Source organism: Orbicella franksi, chromosome 8, assembly GCF_964199315.1.
Source record: "Orbicella franksi chromosome 8, jaOrbFran1.1, whole genome shotgun sequence".
NCBI lineage: Eukaryota > Metazoa > Cnidaria > Anthozoa > Scleractinia > Merulinidae > Orbicella > Orbicella franksi.
The window spans coordinates 29,270,878-29,285,738 of NC_138152.1; the positions used below are offsets into that span (position 1 = coordinate 29,270,878).

At 40.7% G+C, this 14,861-nt stretch overlaps 2 protein-coding genes across 3 annotated transcripts in view; one reads left to right on the plus strand and one right to left on the minus strand.

The window, feature by feature from the left end:
* The window catches only part of LOC145496102 (uncharacterized), a 492,363-nt gene that overhangs the window by 427,886 nt on the left and 49,616 nt on the right, over positions 1-14,861 (minus strand). The window lies entirely within an intron of this gene.
* LOC145496125 (uncharacterized) lies at positions 4,718-14,691 on the plus strand. The gene is made up of 3 exons (XM_081475764.1): positions 4,718-5,758; positions 8,858-9,785; positions 11,472-14,691. Exons 1-3 carry the CDS (start codon positions 5,513-5,515, stop codon positions 11,786-11,788), a joined length of 1,491 nt encoding a protein of 496 aa, XP_081331890.1. The 5' UTR covers positions 4,718-5,512; the 3' UTR covers positions 11,789-14,691.

Here is a 14,861-nt window from a genome sequence, read left to right on the forward strand (position 1 = left end):
GTGTTTACGTTTCTAAAATGCCTTCGACGACACGCATTGCAAGAACATACTACCTAAATTTAATTTATTTCTGTGGAAAATATACCATATTTACTAAATTTTATGAATTTATGCTCCAAAAAGTGTTAAAATTTGCTAATTATGCCGTGGCAGTGCTCGTTTAAAAATGTCTGCTTTTTTGCTCCAATTATGCCAAAAATTACGCTAGCACAATCCGCCAAGGCCTATTCAAATCACGACTCACGGCTGACCACGAGAAAAAAAAATTCACTGAAGGGGAAAAGTAATAGGTTTTTTTATACCGAATATACCCTTTTACGGACAGACTATCAGAAAACCTCGCATGATTTTTTTTCTTTTTTTTTTTTTGGTCTTTTGACTGTGCAAGATTTTTTTTTCCAACTGCAACCCTTTGCACGAATTTTTTTTAATCTGCTTTCTGCCATATTCGCCTGCGCGTGGCGCATTTGCTCTGGGCCTCTATGCGATGATTTTCCCTCGCTTGGTGGGACGGTCCAGAGAAAGCATTCCGAAGCGTTGACGTTGATGCCTGCGCCAAGGCCTTTGAGGGATTCTTTGCAACTGAACGCTTGCTCTGACACAGTTCTCCATACAGCAGCCGTTCGAGCAGTCGGCTATCTGGCATTCAGACAACATGGCCAGCCCATTTTGCCTGTGCTTTCTGTAAGAGGTTGAGTGCACAGGATGCTGATCCGTTACAGGACTCCGTGTCTAGAATTCTATCTAGCCACCTGATGTGGAGAAGTCTAAGAAGACAGCTCAAGCCGGGAAAGTTGTTAAGCTCTTTGTAGTTTGCCCTCCCAAATTTGGTACAAAGGGTTAATGAGGGGGGTGAATAGGCTTTCGGATCGACGGAGTTGGCCTTAAAAAGCGCATGGATTGTGGATTTTTGCGGTAACTTGAGCGGATTCGTAGCCTGCGAACGCGGACGTATTTCCGGCTATCGGACAGCCCCTCGGGTCGGTAGTGCCCTCCGCTCCAAAATGTCAGTCCAAAAAGAAGACTGACCTATTTAAATTTGAGAAATAATCAAAATGTATGAGTTGTGATTAGTTGAGATAGAAGAGTTGACAAAAGTATGAGACTCAAAACAGACACTGTGGCTTTATATAAATGGGATCCAGTGACAGAACACTGGAAAATTTATCGCACCTTGGCTGAGTTATAATTAACTGGTTTGATACCAAAATGCAACCCTTCTTCTCCATGAATTTATTTTCTTTGGGTTTCTCTTAGCAAGAATTTTTTCCTGCCATTTTCCCTTGCTCTAATTTTCTCTGGGTTTTTCCCTACTCCCTAACCCCGACACCATCACTTTTCTAATGATCCGTCCCTTATACGAATATTCAACACTGTAATATTATTGTGATTATAATCCTATTCCTTTATACAATTCAACTCGATAATGATGACATTTGTCCAAACCTACCGAAAACCGACAACTTCAACAGATTTATTCCAGTATTGCCATTTCTATGCACGGTTTTAACCGATTCGTAATAACCGGAATAAATAACAAGCAACCTAATATTAGCGTTCAGGAAATTTACCAAATATAATTCAGCTCAAATTCAACTCGAATTCAGTAAGGCCCTCAATAGAAGACTGACAGAAAACTAGACTTGTCTATATTCTCTATTTCTTGATCGCGCGAAAAGAAAGAATCGAACTGGAAAGATGCGTAACTGAGAGTGTTAATTACATGTATTAAGTGAATACTTCTTTGCCATTGAGAAACCAGAGAAACTGATAAACCAGCAGTAGTTTTCTGTCCAAATCGCAGATTGTCGCCAAGATTTTGGTTGGTCCCTTCCGCGCTCCAACTCAGCCCCCTCTTCCCCCGCTACCCATTACGTATCTCCCACTGAGCTTTTTGTTCGTCTCTTACTTCTCCTGTACAACTGTCAAGCCTGCGAACAGTGTCCCAGGCTATTACAACTGCCACACAACCTAACCAGCATAAACCTGACTGTTTTAATTTGTTTGTTTTTGCCACAGGAACCTTTTTCCAAGATCCAAGAGAACACGAAAAAAATTCCTCGAGCATCCAGGGTATCGCTTGATCGGGCTCCCTGCATATAAAAGTGACCCGGCAAATTTTCCAAAGAACTCATTAGAAGAACCCATCAAAAGGAAGGAAGGAATTCCTTTGTATAATAATACGCTACCCGACTCTCGTTTATCCCGTTAGAGGTACCAAGATCTTACCTTGTGGGTGTGGCTGGAAATTGTTTTCTCCCGAGAGGTACAAATTCTAAAACAACACATTATCTGTTGGTTACAAAGCCCGACACCTTCATTAACGCATTGCCGAACACAAGCATTCGGCTATCGGCAAACACCTTTTAGAAGTGCACGGTGACAAAAATCTTCTTAATGAGGGCCAATTTCGTGTTCTCAAGAAGTGCCACGGGAAATTTGACTGCCTTGTGTGTACGAAATGCTATTCATCAAAGAACTGCGGCCTAGCCTTAACACTCAGAGTGACTCCATCAGTGCTAAACTCTTTGTTTAGCTTGTAGCATATTTTTATGTTACTTTTCTTTTTAATGAACTATTGTTTTTCTTTTATTTATAGAATATTCGTACTGTTTTTTTTTACTTGATAATGACGTCCGAGAACGTTGAAACGTCGTGTATTTTTTAACCGTTTTAAAAATTTCTTAAATGTTTTTAAGAAAAGTTTTTTCGCAGTTTTTTTATAGCTAAGTGTTTTAAAAAGTCGCTTCTTTTTCATATATTTGTGTTTGGCCAAATACCCTAACAGGTACAACAAAAGCTCCTGCAGTGGACCTTTTGAGTTTTAACATCCTTCGAGGTACCAGAACTGCTTTTTTAATCCCTAAAAGGTACGACGAGCACCCCCGTCCTTTCTAAGTGGAAGTCCCCCCCCCCCCAGGAATCAAACAAAATCAAACACCGTTTGTTGACCAAACATGTTGATGTTATACAAAGTAGCTAAACGGTATCAAACATTGATCACCGTCCAAACGAATGTTTTAAAGTGTTTGATCAAATGTTTGTCGACGTTTAATTTGATTAAAACCAGACCAGACGGCACTTTGTCTCAAAATCACACTCTAGCGGTTTTGAAAGCCTGTATTTCCGATGTCCGTGCTTGGTGAATACATAACCGTTTATTAATCAACGACGCAAAGACTGAGTTTTAAATTATTGACTCCAGCCATCAATTGTCAAAAATCTCAATATTGACTCCATTACCGTTGGTGACTCCACTATCCAACCTCTAGAAAGTGTTCAGTCGCAATCTGGGCTCCTGGTTTGACACTACGATGTCTATGGCAGTCCATATTGGCAAGATTTGCAGTAAAGCATTCCATGGCCTGTACAAAATTCGGCAAATAAGACTAACACAACTTATCACCTGCGCTCCCAAGACCATAACCTCCTCGCTGTTCCCAGAACCAAACACAGGACATTTGGTGATCGCGCCTTTGCACGCTCTGGACCTTTTAACTGGAACAAACTTCCTCGTGAAATAGGACTAGGTCCAACCCTGACTGTTTTTAAATCAAAGTTAAAAACTTACTTTTTTAAATTAGCGTGTAGCTTGCCATAGTTTTTTAATACTTTTTTTAAAATTGTATTATTTTTAGACACATTTTTCTTATATTTTTACCGTAATCTTAATCTTACATTGTAAAGCGTTTTAGGATATTTTATAATCTATTACTATTAATATTATTATTATTATTATTATTATTATTAAACATGATCAAACAAGGTGTTCAAATTAAGGGGGTGGAATTCTCCGGTTTTCTCCTTCATTTTCCCTGTCTATTTCCCTGTATTTCTCTGGGACCCTCTGGTCTTCTATCTAAAGTGACGGTACTTTGAAAAGGGGGGAAAAGTTTCAGTAGACAAGTTAGCAGTTTGCCAGGGCACACAGTTTTGGGCTGCAAAATAAAGTTAAACCTGTTCATGATTTAAGTTCTGATTTTAAAAGCAAACCCAAGTCTTAGTTTTTGACACACCCTTTGAGATTTAGATAGAAGTCCCACACTCCTTTAGTTTGACAAGGAGATTCAATAATGCCTACTGGAGAAAAAAATGACCGGACGAAACATGAACAGCCTACTTATAGCCGTATATAGTACCCAAAGGCCCTTTCACAGGGCTGCCTCGTGTCATTAGAACCGGCGAATGAATGTGGCGGAAATGCTGCTTAACTCTTGTAATTTTTCCTACGAAATAGGAAAGCTCTCAATATCGCGAAGGAGGAGCTGTATTAAGCTCATACCAAAACAGGATGGTGAACTGAATTCAATAAAGAACTGGCGACCTTCAACGCTTTTGAATTACGGCTACGAGAGAGCGACAAAAACTATAGCAAGCCGCATCGAAACTTTTCTACCATACTTATCTCCAGCGACCAAACCGGCTTCATTAGTGACAGATTTATCGGAGAAAATCTTCGTTTAATAGATAGTGTTGTTAAATATACAACAGCGCAAAATATGCCGGGACTGCTCCTTTTGCTTGATTTTAAAAAAGCCTTCGATACTCTAAAGTCGCGGCTTTTATTCGTAATCCACGCGCTGATGCAGCAGATGCAGATCCATAAACAACTCGCGATTTGTTTTCCCCCTTTTGACGCTGAACTAAAGTTCGTCGGGGCCTCCTGACTTCGTATTTCACAAACTAACGGAGTTTGATCTCGTACTAACTGACTGCGAAAGAACAACGTAACACGACGTGGTTGGAAATGTGGCAAGACAAAATGTTACTTTAAGCGTAATGCTTAACAGGAGCGTGGATTGTCACTAAGTTTTCTTATCAAATAGATCAGTTGTCGCAGGTTCAAGCAGATGCGATAATAAATAAGAAATTTAAAGGCAATTTTTTTGGAATCACTTGGCTTTATTCAATGACAAAGTCTTTATTTTATTGTGTTTTACCTCATTTTATTTTTTTCTTTTACCATGCATGCAGGTGTGTTTACACGTTAGCACTTTAGTTTTAGGGGGTTCGACCAAACCTCCCAAACAGCCCTAGATCCGCCTCAGGAGTGCATACGTGGAGTTAAACTGCACGCATGCTTCAAACAGCTTAGAGTTTGACTTGTCTTAAGCAAGTAAAACCAGGAAAGGTCATTTGGTTTCTCTCAGGTTACAGTCCCGTCGTGCCAGCGCCAACCCTCCTAATGGCTTACGTATTATTGTAGGGGAATCCCTGGATTTCTAGAAACCGTGTGTAGTGCGTCCTTAAAGGTACGGCATGCATTGTTTCGGCAAGTTTTGCCTTTTCAGTTCTCCTTCCAGTCGCTCAATTGCTCATGCGAGGATTGCTACGGTAACGAGTTGTATCTAGAAGCCGAAGGAGAGAAAATACGCGTTGATAGGTTGGCGATGCTATTTATATTGTTCATAATTACTCAACGCCCAGTCATAATTAATACGATATCAGATTCTTAAGCGATGTGATTGCTATGATGAAACTCGCCTTACGGTCATGCACTCATTAGCACTTGATGATTCATCAGTTTCCACGTTCAACAATAATCCGTAAAGTTATCGTGCATTTCGTGTCCAAACTTGTATTGTTATCTCACCGTCATTGGGAAACTCTCTTCTCCTCAGTTTCAAGCGACCCTCGCCTTGATTCCTCCAAGACGACAATGAGCTCAGTCCTCAGCAAGTCACCTTTTTCATGTCACCGCGCCGCCAAGACATTTGAAGCTCTAGTGACAAGTTTGATCGTCGTTTTGGGCTTTCTGGTGAGTACAGAAACACAAATTTTTCTTTTTTCGACAATGGAAAAGAACAACTTTGCAGTGGAATCTTTGTTTTGATATTTCTATCTCATTCTGTTCTTACAACCATGATTTAATTTACTGGGGAGGTGAATTTGCTGAGGAGGCAGATTTTTGAAACGCTTGCAACATTACTCTTGAGTTTATGTTCTCTTGCAGTGTTATGATTTGAAATCTCGACGGAGGAGTCTTTTATCTATTCTGTAGTTTGAAATAATTATGTTTTGAATCAGGGTACTTTAATGCTATCGCGGTTTTTGCCTCGTTTTCTTCATACACGTGTTCGTAAGCAAATAACAAACGCTCATGTTACCGAAACACCCTTTTGTGGCGAACGCATGTAACTAATAACCTCAAATGAGTTTTCTATCTATTTTGCTTGTCACATCTACGCTTGCTGGCTTGCTGTGACATAATTATGTTAATGATTTTCTATCTCTCTTTCCTATGTAAGAGCCCATTTAATTTGGGTAATCAGAATATTTATGCACGTTTACAAACAATTATTTAGTAATTATCTGTTAGGTTAGTTAACTAGCTACCGGCCTTTTTCCTTGTACTAGTTCTCCGTACAAGAGTTGCTTGGGAATGCGGCCCTCATCCATTCGATGTACATGGCCAATCCACCGCAGACGTCTCTGGCGAAGAAGGGTGTATACGGAGGGGATGCCTGCTCTCTCTAAGACAGCACTGTTCGTAATGCGGTCCTGCCAGGAGATGGACAGGATGCGCCGCAAGCAGCGCAGGTGGAACACATTCAGCGTTTTTCTTGTGCTGCATACGTTGTCCAGGACTCGCTACCATAGGGGAGCGTGCTGATGATGCAGGCTCTGTAGACAGCCATTTTTGTGGGAGTAGTGAGCTTCTGATTTTCCCAGACACGTTGTGAAAAGTGTTGATCGTTGAAGCGAAACAAAGCGCTTTAATTCGTCACGATTGTTCATTTATTTCGCTGTTATAACTTTGCAAAATACTTCACGAGCGCAACGGAGGGAACGTCAATGGAAAACACAACGTAAACGACAGGAAAAAAAGTATTTGCTTCCCCGCTTTTATTATTCCTTAACTAGGTACGGTAACTCATAAAAACGGTGAAAACTCGTTCTGAGGAAATGTTTTTCCTACATGATCAGTGTGCAATAAAAACAACAAAACTGGACCTAATATGCGCATTCTTATGCCTTACGAGTGATCATGACTCGAGTGATCATGACTTAATGCATTAGGAATTACATCAATGAAGTCACACCACTGAGGCGGCATGGAACGTGTCTAACCAGTCAGTTGGCTTATTTTCACTTAGGTGTGCTAAGGTCGGGGATCTCCTATCAGAAGTGTTTGCCCTGCGTGGCAGGCGCTGGAAAGGCAAAGGGAAGGGGAGAAGCGGGGGCGCGCGTAGCCTGCGAGCAGGCTCACCTTTGAAGTCACGCGCGCGAGCGGCGAAGAGCACAGCGATCCGGCGGGAAGGAGTCTGTTGAAGAGGCGCCAAGAGGCGTACTTTCTCGTCTCGCGACTTCGCCGCTCGATTTCGCATGCGGCTACGCCGCGCGTGCTTGTGCTCCAATGTGGGCCTGCTCGCAGGCTAGGGCGCGCGAAGCGAGTGGAGCGCGGGGAGCGAGAAAAGTGTTCTGATTGGTTAAAACCGATACCAGAACATCCTGAATAAAATAACATTGACCGAAACCATGTTTGTGAGCCCGCGAGGATGAGCACCCCACACCAAACGCCTGACCAAACTCATGTTTTCACTGAAACCGCTGGTCACTAACTGGGACCAAATATGGTTTAGGTCGATGTGGTCTAGTGCCTTCTAGTCACTTGACCCGTTATCAAATTAAAAAGAACATGGTGGATGAACTGGAAGGAGAGTGTTCGAGCGTTGTTTAAAAATAACATTGTTGAAGTCAGAAAGTAAAGGCCTCGAATTTTGCCTGAAAGAACAGCAGAAAAAGGCGGTCAGGCAGTTGTACGAAAGGAAAGACTTGGTGTCAGTTTTGCCGACGGGGTTTCGGAAAAAGTCTCGTCTTTCAGTTGCTGGAACGAAACAATAAACAAATCCAAGCTGCCTGCGAGCAGCATTATTAACTGCCAGATGGCAGAGGAAGAGGCTATGGGTTTGTCCACGCGCAATTTGGCGGCGAAACTGGAATATATGTCGGACATTTAATAGAGAAGGTATTCCATTGTTTACGCCTCAGCAGAGAGTGCTATCGACAATTCCAGTCTTGCTCGCTCTTCGTCGTTCATTTTTTTAAAGAAAGGTAAATAAAAGCTATCGCACTTTGTCGGTTGTTTTTCACTAGCGATTTCGACACAGTTTGGTGCACTTGTTATTTGTATCGTTACAGTAGAGAGACGTTTGGCAGATGTCTCAAAATTAGATGTTAATTAGGGGGCAGAATAGCTTTGTTACTGGCCAGGCCGTAGGTTGATGTCTGAGTGTATCACTTGCTTTAAAATTGTTGCAGGTGCTTTATTTTCTCCCTCTCCCGTCGCGCTCCGCGCTCTCTCCCCTCGCTTCGCGCGTGTCCGCTCTCCCAAGTCAAAGAATATTTGTATACAGACTTCTAGTCGAGTTTAAGGCTTGTCATGACACTAAACCCAATATACGTCTGTTACTGCTGCCCTTTTCCAACATGCCCCTAAACCCACAAAATTTCACAGAAATACCCCGCTCGCTTTTGTCGGAAGAAGTAAATTTTACTTCGATTTGCGGGTATATAAAGTCTGTTCCAGACACTCAGATATTTGGTTTCGCTGCCCCAAATATCTGAGATCCCTTTGCCCGTCACAGTATGCATAATCAAGTATCGAGTTTGACGAAAGGTCATTACGGAGAAGGGAGTATTATATTTTGAAGCGTTGACATAACAAAAGAGTTAAACGGTTGACCTTATGTTCAGTAGAACAATCCTACCTGTCAATTAGGATGATCATCACTGTAGCGAGTTAAGCCCTCCCCAAGAAAAACACATGGCACTTTGTCAGACATTTTGCTTTATATTTTCAATGATCATCTTCCTTCCGTGTAAACTAAAACTGGCCCTTAATATTTTTCTCCAGGTTTATGGAGCTAAAGGAGACTTCCCGTGTAATACACAGCAAATTCACTGGATTGGATCACCAGGAAGGAGATACAAATGCCTGGAGTGTCCCGATTGTCCCGCGGGCCTGCAACCTTCTGTCCCGTGCGGCAGCTCAGTTGCTTTCGGGACGTCCATCCATTGCGTTCCTTGTCAACTTGATAAGACGTATTCGAACAAATATGGAAAGGTGCAATGCGAAGCGTGTACCGTATGTTCTAAAGGAAAAGCGATTAAAAAAAACTGCACCTTATTCTCTAACGCCGAGTGTGATGATAAATGTGCTAGTGGCTTTTACCCCGAGCCATTTATCTTCGACTGTTTTCCTTGTGCGAAATGCTGTGGAGATGGAAAGGACGAAACGGCGCTGGAATGTGCGAATTATGAGAACAAATGTAAAGTCCGCTCAACTCCATGCACAAACGTCCCGGCCACAAAGGCTGCTGACATCACGACGCACATCTTGAAAAGACTATCACCTACGAAGCCTTCAAAGACCTCCACTGCGACGCAAGCAAAGAGACATTCACAAACGACAACTCAAAGGACCTCCTCCGCCATGCATAGAACTCGACCAGTGAGGCTGGAAAATGAATCAACAGCGCGGTTGAGAATACACATCATCAAGCTACCGTCGACGTCCTCAGTGTCGTCCACTTTGTCAGCGAACAACCGCAAAGCGGTCCAAGGCAGGGAGATAGTGTCTAGGGAAAAGAACGGAGAAAGCAATCCCTTCGTTATCTTAACGGCAGTGTTGGCATCAGTTACAATGCTGGTAATCCTGGGTCTTGTTGCTTTCATAATGTGCGAACGGCGAGGCAATCTTCGTGGGAATGATGTTGCTACAGTTGAACGACCAACACAGCGTGACCTGGCTGTATCTTCCTTGCAAGTGCAAATGAATCCAAGTAAGTCGCTATTATAGGTGTAAGAGAACTAAATAAGGAAATGGACAAAACTGTCTTCCATGGACGGGACCCACCAGTACTGTAAACAAAAGGCTCTTAGCAGCCAATGTCCGTGTGTCCTGTCGTTTTCCTACCGAAAACCGTGATATAAAAGAACTGAAGGTCATCTCAAAGGCGGTGTTTTGAGTAACCCCTCTGCCACTTAACAAGGTGGGTCCTCTTCGAGTAGACTGTTATGTGAGCATTTTACCTTTAAGTCCGTTCCCGTAATTGGTTAACCTGTCGTCGCTCCATCCCTCCATCACTCCTTCGCTTCCTGTTAATCATTTTGTATATCCGCTGACCAGTTCATAACGCTTGGCATACATTCCGCATATGCAATAAACCAAAGGTCCAACCATGAAACTGAACGATCAAAATTACTTTCATGAGTGACGGCCTATAAATGGAAAAGCAAATTTCATCAAGATACTTCAAAAGACTAATCAATCAAGCTTTATTTGCACTCATTCTTGCTAAAGAAAAAAAAAATTACAATTTCGATGAAAATATTAAAAGTAAAAAATTTGAGTACTAGCTGCCTGGAATAACCATAGGGGCTAGCGGAGCCAGACAGCCAGTTAACATCAGCATTAAATAGAAATAGAATACAGGTCAGCAAGAAAACTTGAGCACAAATGCACACACAAGAAGAAAAGAAAGAAGAGGAAAAACGCTATTTCTATGCTTGGAAATGACATGAAATGAAATGAATAATGAAAGATATACAAAAATGGAGAAACTTACTTTTGATAATTTTTTCTGCGATAAACCAAGAGAAAATGAAGGCACCCCTCGTTTTCTCTTGGATAAACCGAACAGATAGGTGAGGGCTATTGGTTTTGAAGAGGGCTGTTACACTTAAATTTGACCTCACAATGACTTAATGATGTATAAAATGTAACGTAAGTGTCACGCTTCTTTTTTGAGCTTTCAGTAATGTTTCCGAACGCAGGAATCAAAAACAAATGCCCGCATTATTTTGTTATTATTTATTTTCCGAGTTCAGTGGCTCATAGCCACTTTGATTAGATTTCGAAATGTGCGTGAACCGGTCTTTACTGAGAAATTCAACTCAAATTTTCAATACACTTTATTCCAGCTGAAAGATACTGTATACCGGATTTAAAATATCCAGGTACACCGACCCGATGCAAAAAACTCTGGCCTACCCTGCTTACACTGAAAAGGTTTCAGATGAAATCCGATAGGAAATCGAGCAATTTCAACTTTCAGTGGACAAAAACCTTGTACCAGAAAAATTCTAAGTATATTAAAGTCCTTTTTGCATTTTCTAAAAGCTAAAGATATAAATATTTGCCTGAAATAACACCCAAAACAATTTCCCATGGGAATTCGAGGAAATAAATTTCGAAGTTCAGAGAAATTGTGCAAACACAGGTAAAACTTCATCATCAGTTTCATTTCACCAGTATTTTCAGCTGTTTCACATGAACTTCAACACTTGTTTTCGACATTTGGTTTTGTTAGAAATGATTTCTTTTAAGAAGAAAGTTAAAACAGTCGCATAGAAATTTGCAATACAAGTTAAATAATGCTGGTACAAAGTTTTTTGACCACTAGTTACTCGAACTTCTGGTGGATTCCCTCTTAATTTCTTTCTCGCTGAAATGCTCTTTTCTTCAGCTTATACGAGCCTTGAGCAGCTGGAGAGCGAAAACCAGGGACTTTTTGATTGGATGTGCTTAAGGCTTGACAATGGAAGATGGTGGTTCAGACGTGACTACGAGCGCTTAGCAGCTAAGTACAAGGAGATTTCACTTGAAGAACGTAACGCCTTACATGATGAGCTGCAAAGCAAAGGAAGTCCTTCCAAAAGTTTGATGAACTTGCTCCGGGCAAGATACCCAAACCTTCCTTTAAGTCAGTTTGTTGAGACACTGAAAGAGATAAGACGGAATGACATCGCACAGAAACTACTGCCTTTATGTAAGTCACAATGACAGCTGAGTAACTTTAACAAATCGAATGTGGTTTAGCGTGGTCTGTATTCTTATCGACAACGATACGCGTCATCACAGTGGTCAAAATGTTATGGACTCACAAGGCGCAGCCGAGTGAGTCCGCAACATTTTGACCACTGTGATGACGCGTACTCGTTGTCGATAAGAGTACAGACCACGCTAAACCATATTTCGATTTGTTTTTACCACAATATCAAGGTCAAAGAAAATGTTTTTTTCAGAGCGCGCGCTGAAAAAGGCATTGCGCGACACATTGACGCGAGCAGCGTGGAATGGACTCTTATCGACAACGGCAAAGTAGCCAATCAGATTGCGAGATAAGCAGCAATTGTGGTAAAGTACTTGCTTCGTAGACCGTGAGCTACATGCGGGTTAGATGAAAAATTAGAATGTGAAAGGCAGACAGAAATCGGCTAAAGCTTCTCTTTCTATCCCCATTTGGTGTCGGCTAAGTCATAAGAACAGTTTACAAGAAACACAACTTGGCACTAAACACCATTGTCACAAATGAGTTCTTACACAGGGTCTAGAAATCATTAAAACAACACCGCAAACTGTGATCAGGATTCCCAGAAAACTAATTAAAAACTATGAAAGTGGGCCAAGGGTCTGTTTCCTGAAGATGGAAGGTCTAACCGTCTATGCTTTACAATTGACGTAATCCAGAAAGCATCGTGTGTGTACGACTAAAGCAAGTTATAAACAAGAAATTTAACACCTCGTTCGTTTGAGTTTGAGCTAAAAAATGCATGCGGTCAAAGCGCACAACTTTTTACTGCAAGAATTTGATCACTGTTCTTTCGTTTATATATTAAGGTAAGAGAAAACGAATAGGCTTGTTCTATTCGTAATCAAACTCTGGATAATGACTCCACTTTTTACCCATTCAGTGGGAAACCGGTTAAGTATAAGGAGATTACCGTTTATCGCTGGTTTAATTTCCTTTGTGTTTTTAATTTGTACTCAAAAGTGCTCCAGAAACAACTGGACGTCGACTAAAATTTGGAAAGCTTACGTTTATTGAAGGGATGTTAGCTCAGTGTCGTTCAACTGAATTTGTCCCTGTACTTGAACGATTGAATTATTCCTCTTACTTTTGATGACGATGGGGTCTATTGAACCCAAAGAATCACCATGCTCTTTAATTTTTAATTGAAACTCGCCTATACGAAAATAGACAAGCAGAGTGGAAAATATTAACGAATTTTTTAACAAAGCAAGGGAAAGACGGGAAGCAGTGACTGGGGGAGAGTTTCGTCTCGCCCTTTTGTTGTGTTCCCTGCTCTCGAACACGTGGCAGCCAGTCAATCAGTCTGTAAGTCCTTCCTTCCGTCTGTCCCTCCGTCCGTTAGACAGTCATGTAGTCAGTCAGTCTGTCAAATAATTGATTAGAAATTTGTCTATTTACGTGATGCTTGGGAAAGACGCTGTACATATATCATCGTCATCAAGTTAAATTTGATTTAATATGAAATTTATTTAAAAGGGACATAGTCCTTCGTCTAAAAATATTTCAGTGTGGTGCTTAGCTTCTGAAGGAAATTGTCATTATTCTCACACGTGGAACAGCGTTATGAAAATGTTGAGTGATTTTCGTTTGACCTTGGAAAAGGGCTTCCAGAAGTGTTGGCAATTAGTTTTATCCGCCACTAGATTTAAAACTCAGAACGGTTTACAGCCAGAGAACTCCGTCATATGGAACAGAGATTGTTTCATTGTCCAACCGTATTGCTTAAGACAGTGACGTCGCTTGATTTCTAGAGAATTGTCGCGAACCTGATGGAACGCGTAGCGTGTTCCCTAAACCTACCAAAAGAAGTTGAGCGGTTTGTGTCTGTTCGCTAAAGCAATCAAACTAATGCTATTTTCCAGTGCGTTTTTGTTACGGTTCTTTTGGGGAGTAATCATTTCAAGGTCAAAAAAAAAAAAAAAAAAATCGCTCAACTGCAACGAAGCATATACACTTAACTGTTTTTAGTTTTCTTATTCGTAAATTTCAGTGTAGAGTGTAAAGCCGAGCTCAGGAGAATATATGGAGGTTGGCTGGAATCCAACCTTGTCCTTGGATTAGAAAAGAAGATATTTCGACAATTGCAAAGAAATAAATATTGTACTCGTTGCTAAAAACTGCGATAAAATTGCGTATTGTTTTTAGGAAATAAAAGTGGTCAAACAGTTTGAATTTCTGTTAACTTTTTTGTGTGTGGGGAAAGGTATACCTTTTTTCACAGTAACTTTTACATATTGAAACAAGCAGAAAGTGTCATGCAACTGTACTGAGTTTGTTTCGCTAGCTTTGCTAAAAGACTGATTTAAATAAAGAAATAAAACTAAGTTGATGTGTACAAAAGGTTACTGTAGTATATTGATTCTATAGCAACAAGGATGTACTATTACTATTGCTCAGATATAAGATATACGTGAAAGTAGCTAGTGCATGATGTTAAAGTACTAGGAAGAAGTAGAATAATCAATGTACACTGTAAGATAATTGATCAGTGAATAAAGCACATTGCTTAAAAAGCAATGAAAGAGTGAGTGTCTCCCTAACTTAGCAGATGACTACACTATTTTTACGTCAAGTTTTCAAAAGCAGCTAGGAGGTTGCAGTTAGAAATGTTAAATGTTATTTATAGCGCTTGGATTGGATAATTTTGAGTTGCTAAATACGTTTCGACTTTCAACGGTACATGTAACGTTAACTAAATTGAAAATTTTTCGATATTAATTGTGTTGAGATGAGTGTAGAAGCCATTGAGATGGACTAATAAGACGGTAAGCTCTAAAATGATATCAAGTTGGTGTCAATTGAAAAGTTACGTGACGAGTTATTCACTTCCGGAAAAGTCAGTACAAGTGTGTAGGTTATTAAAGCACGATGTTCGGGTGAAATTTTTCGATAATAATTGTGTTCAGATGAGTGTAGAAGCCATTGAGATGGACTAATAAGACGGTAAGCTTTAAAATGATACCAAGTTGGTGTCAATTGAAAAGTCACGTGACGAGTTATATCACTTCTGAACAAAAGATATTTACAGCATCTTTTTACAAA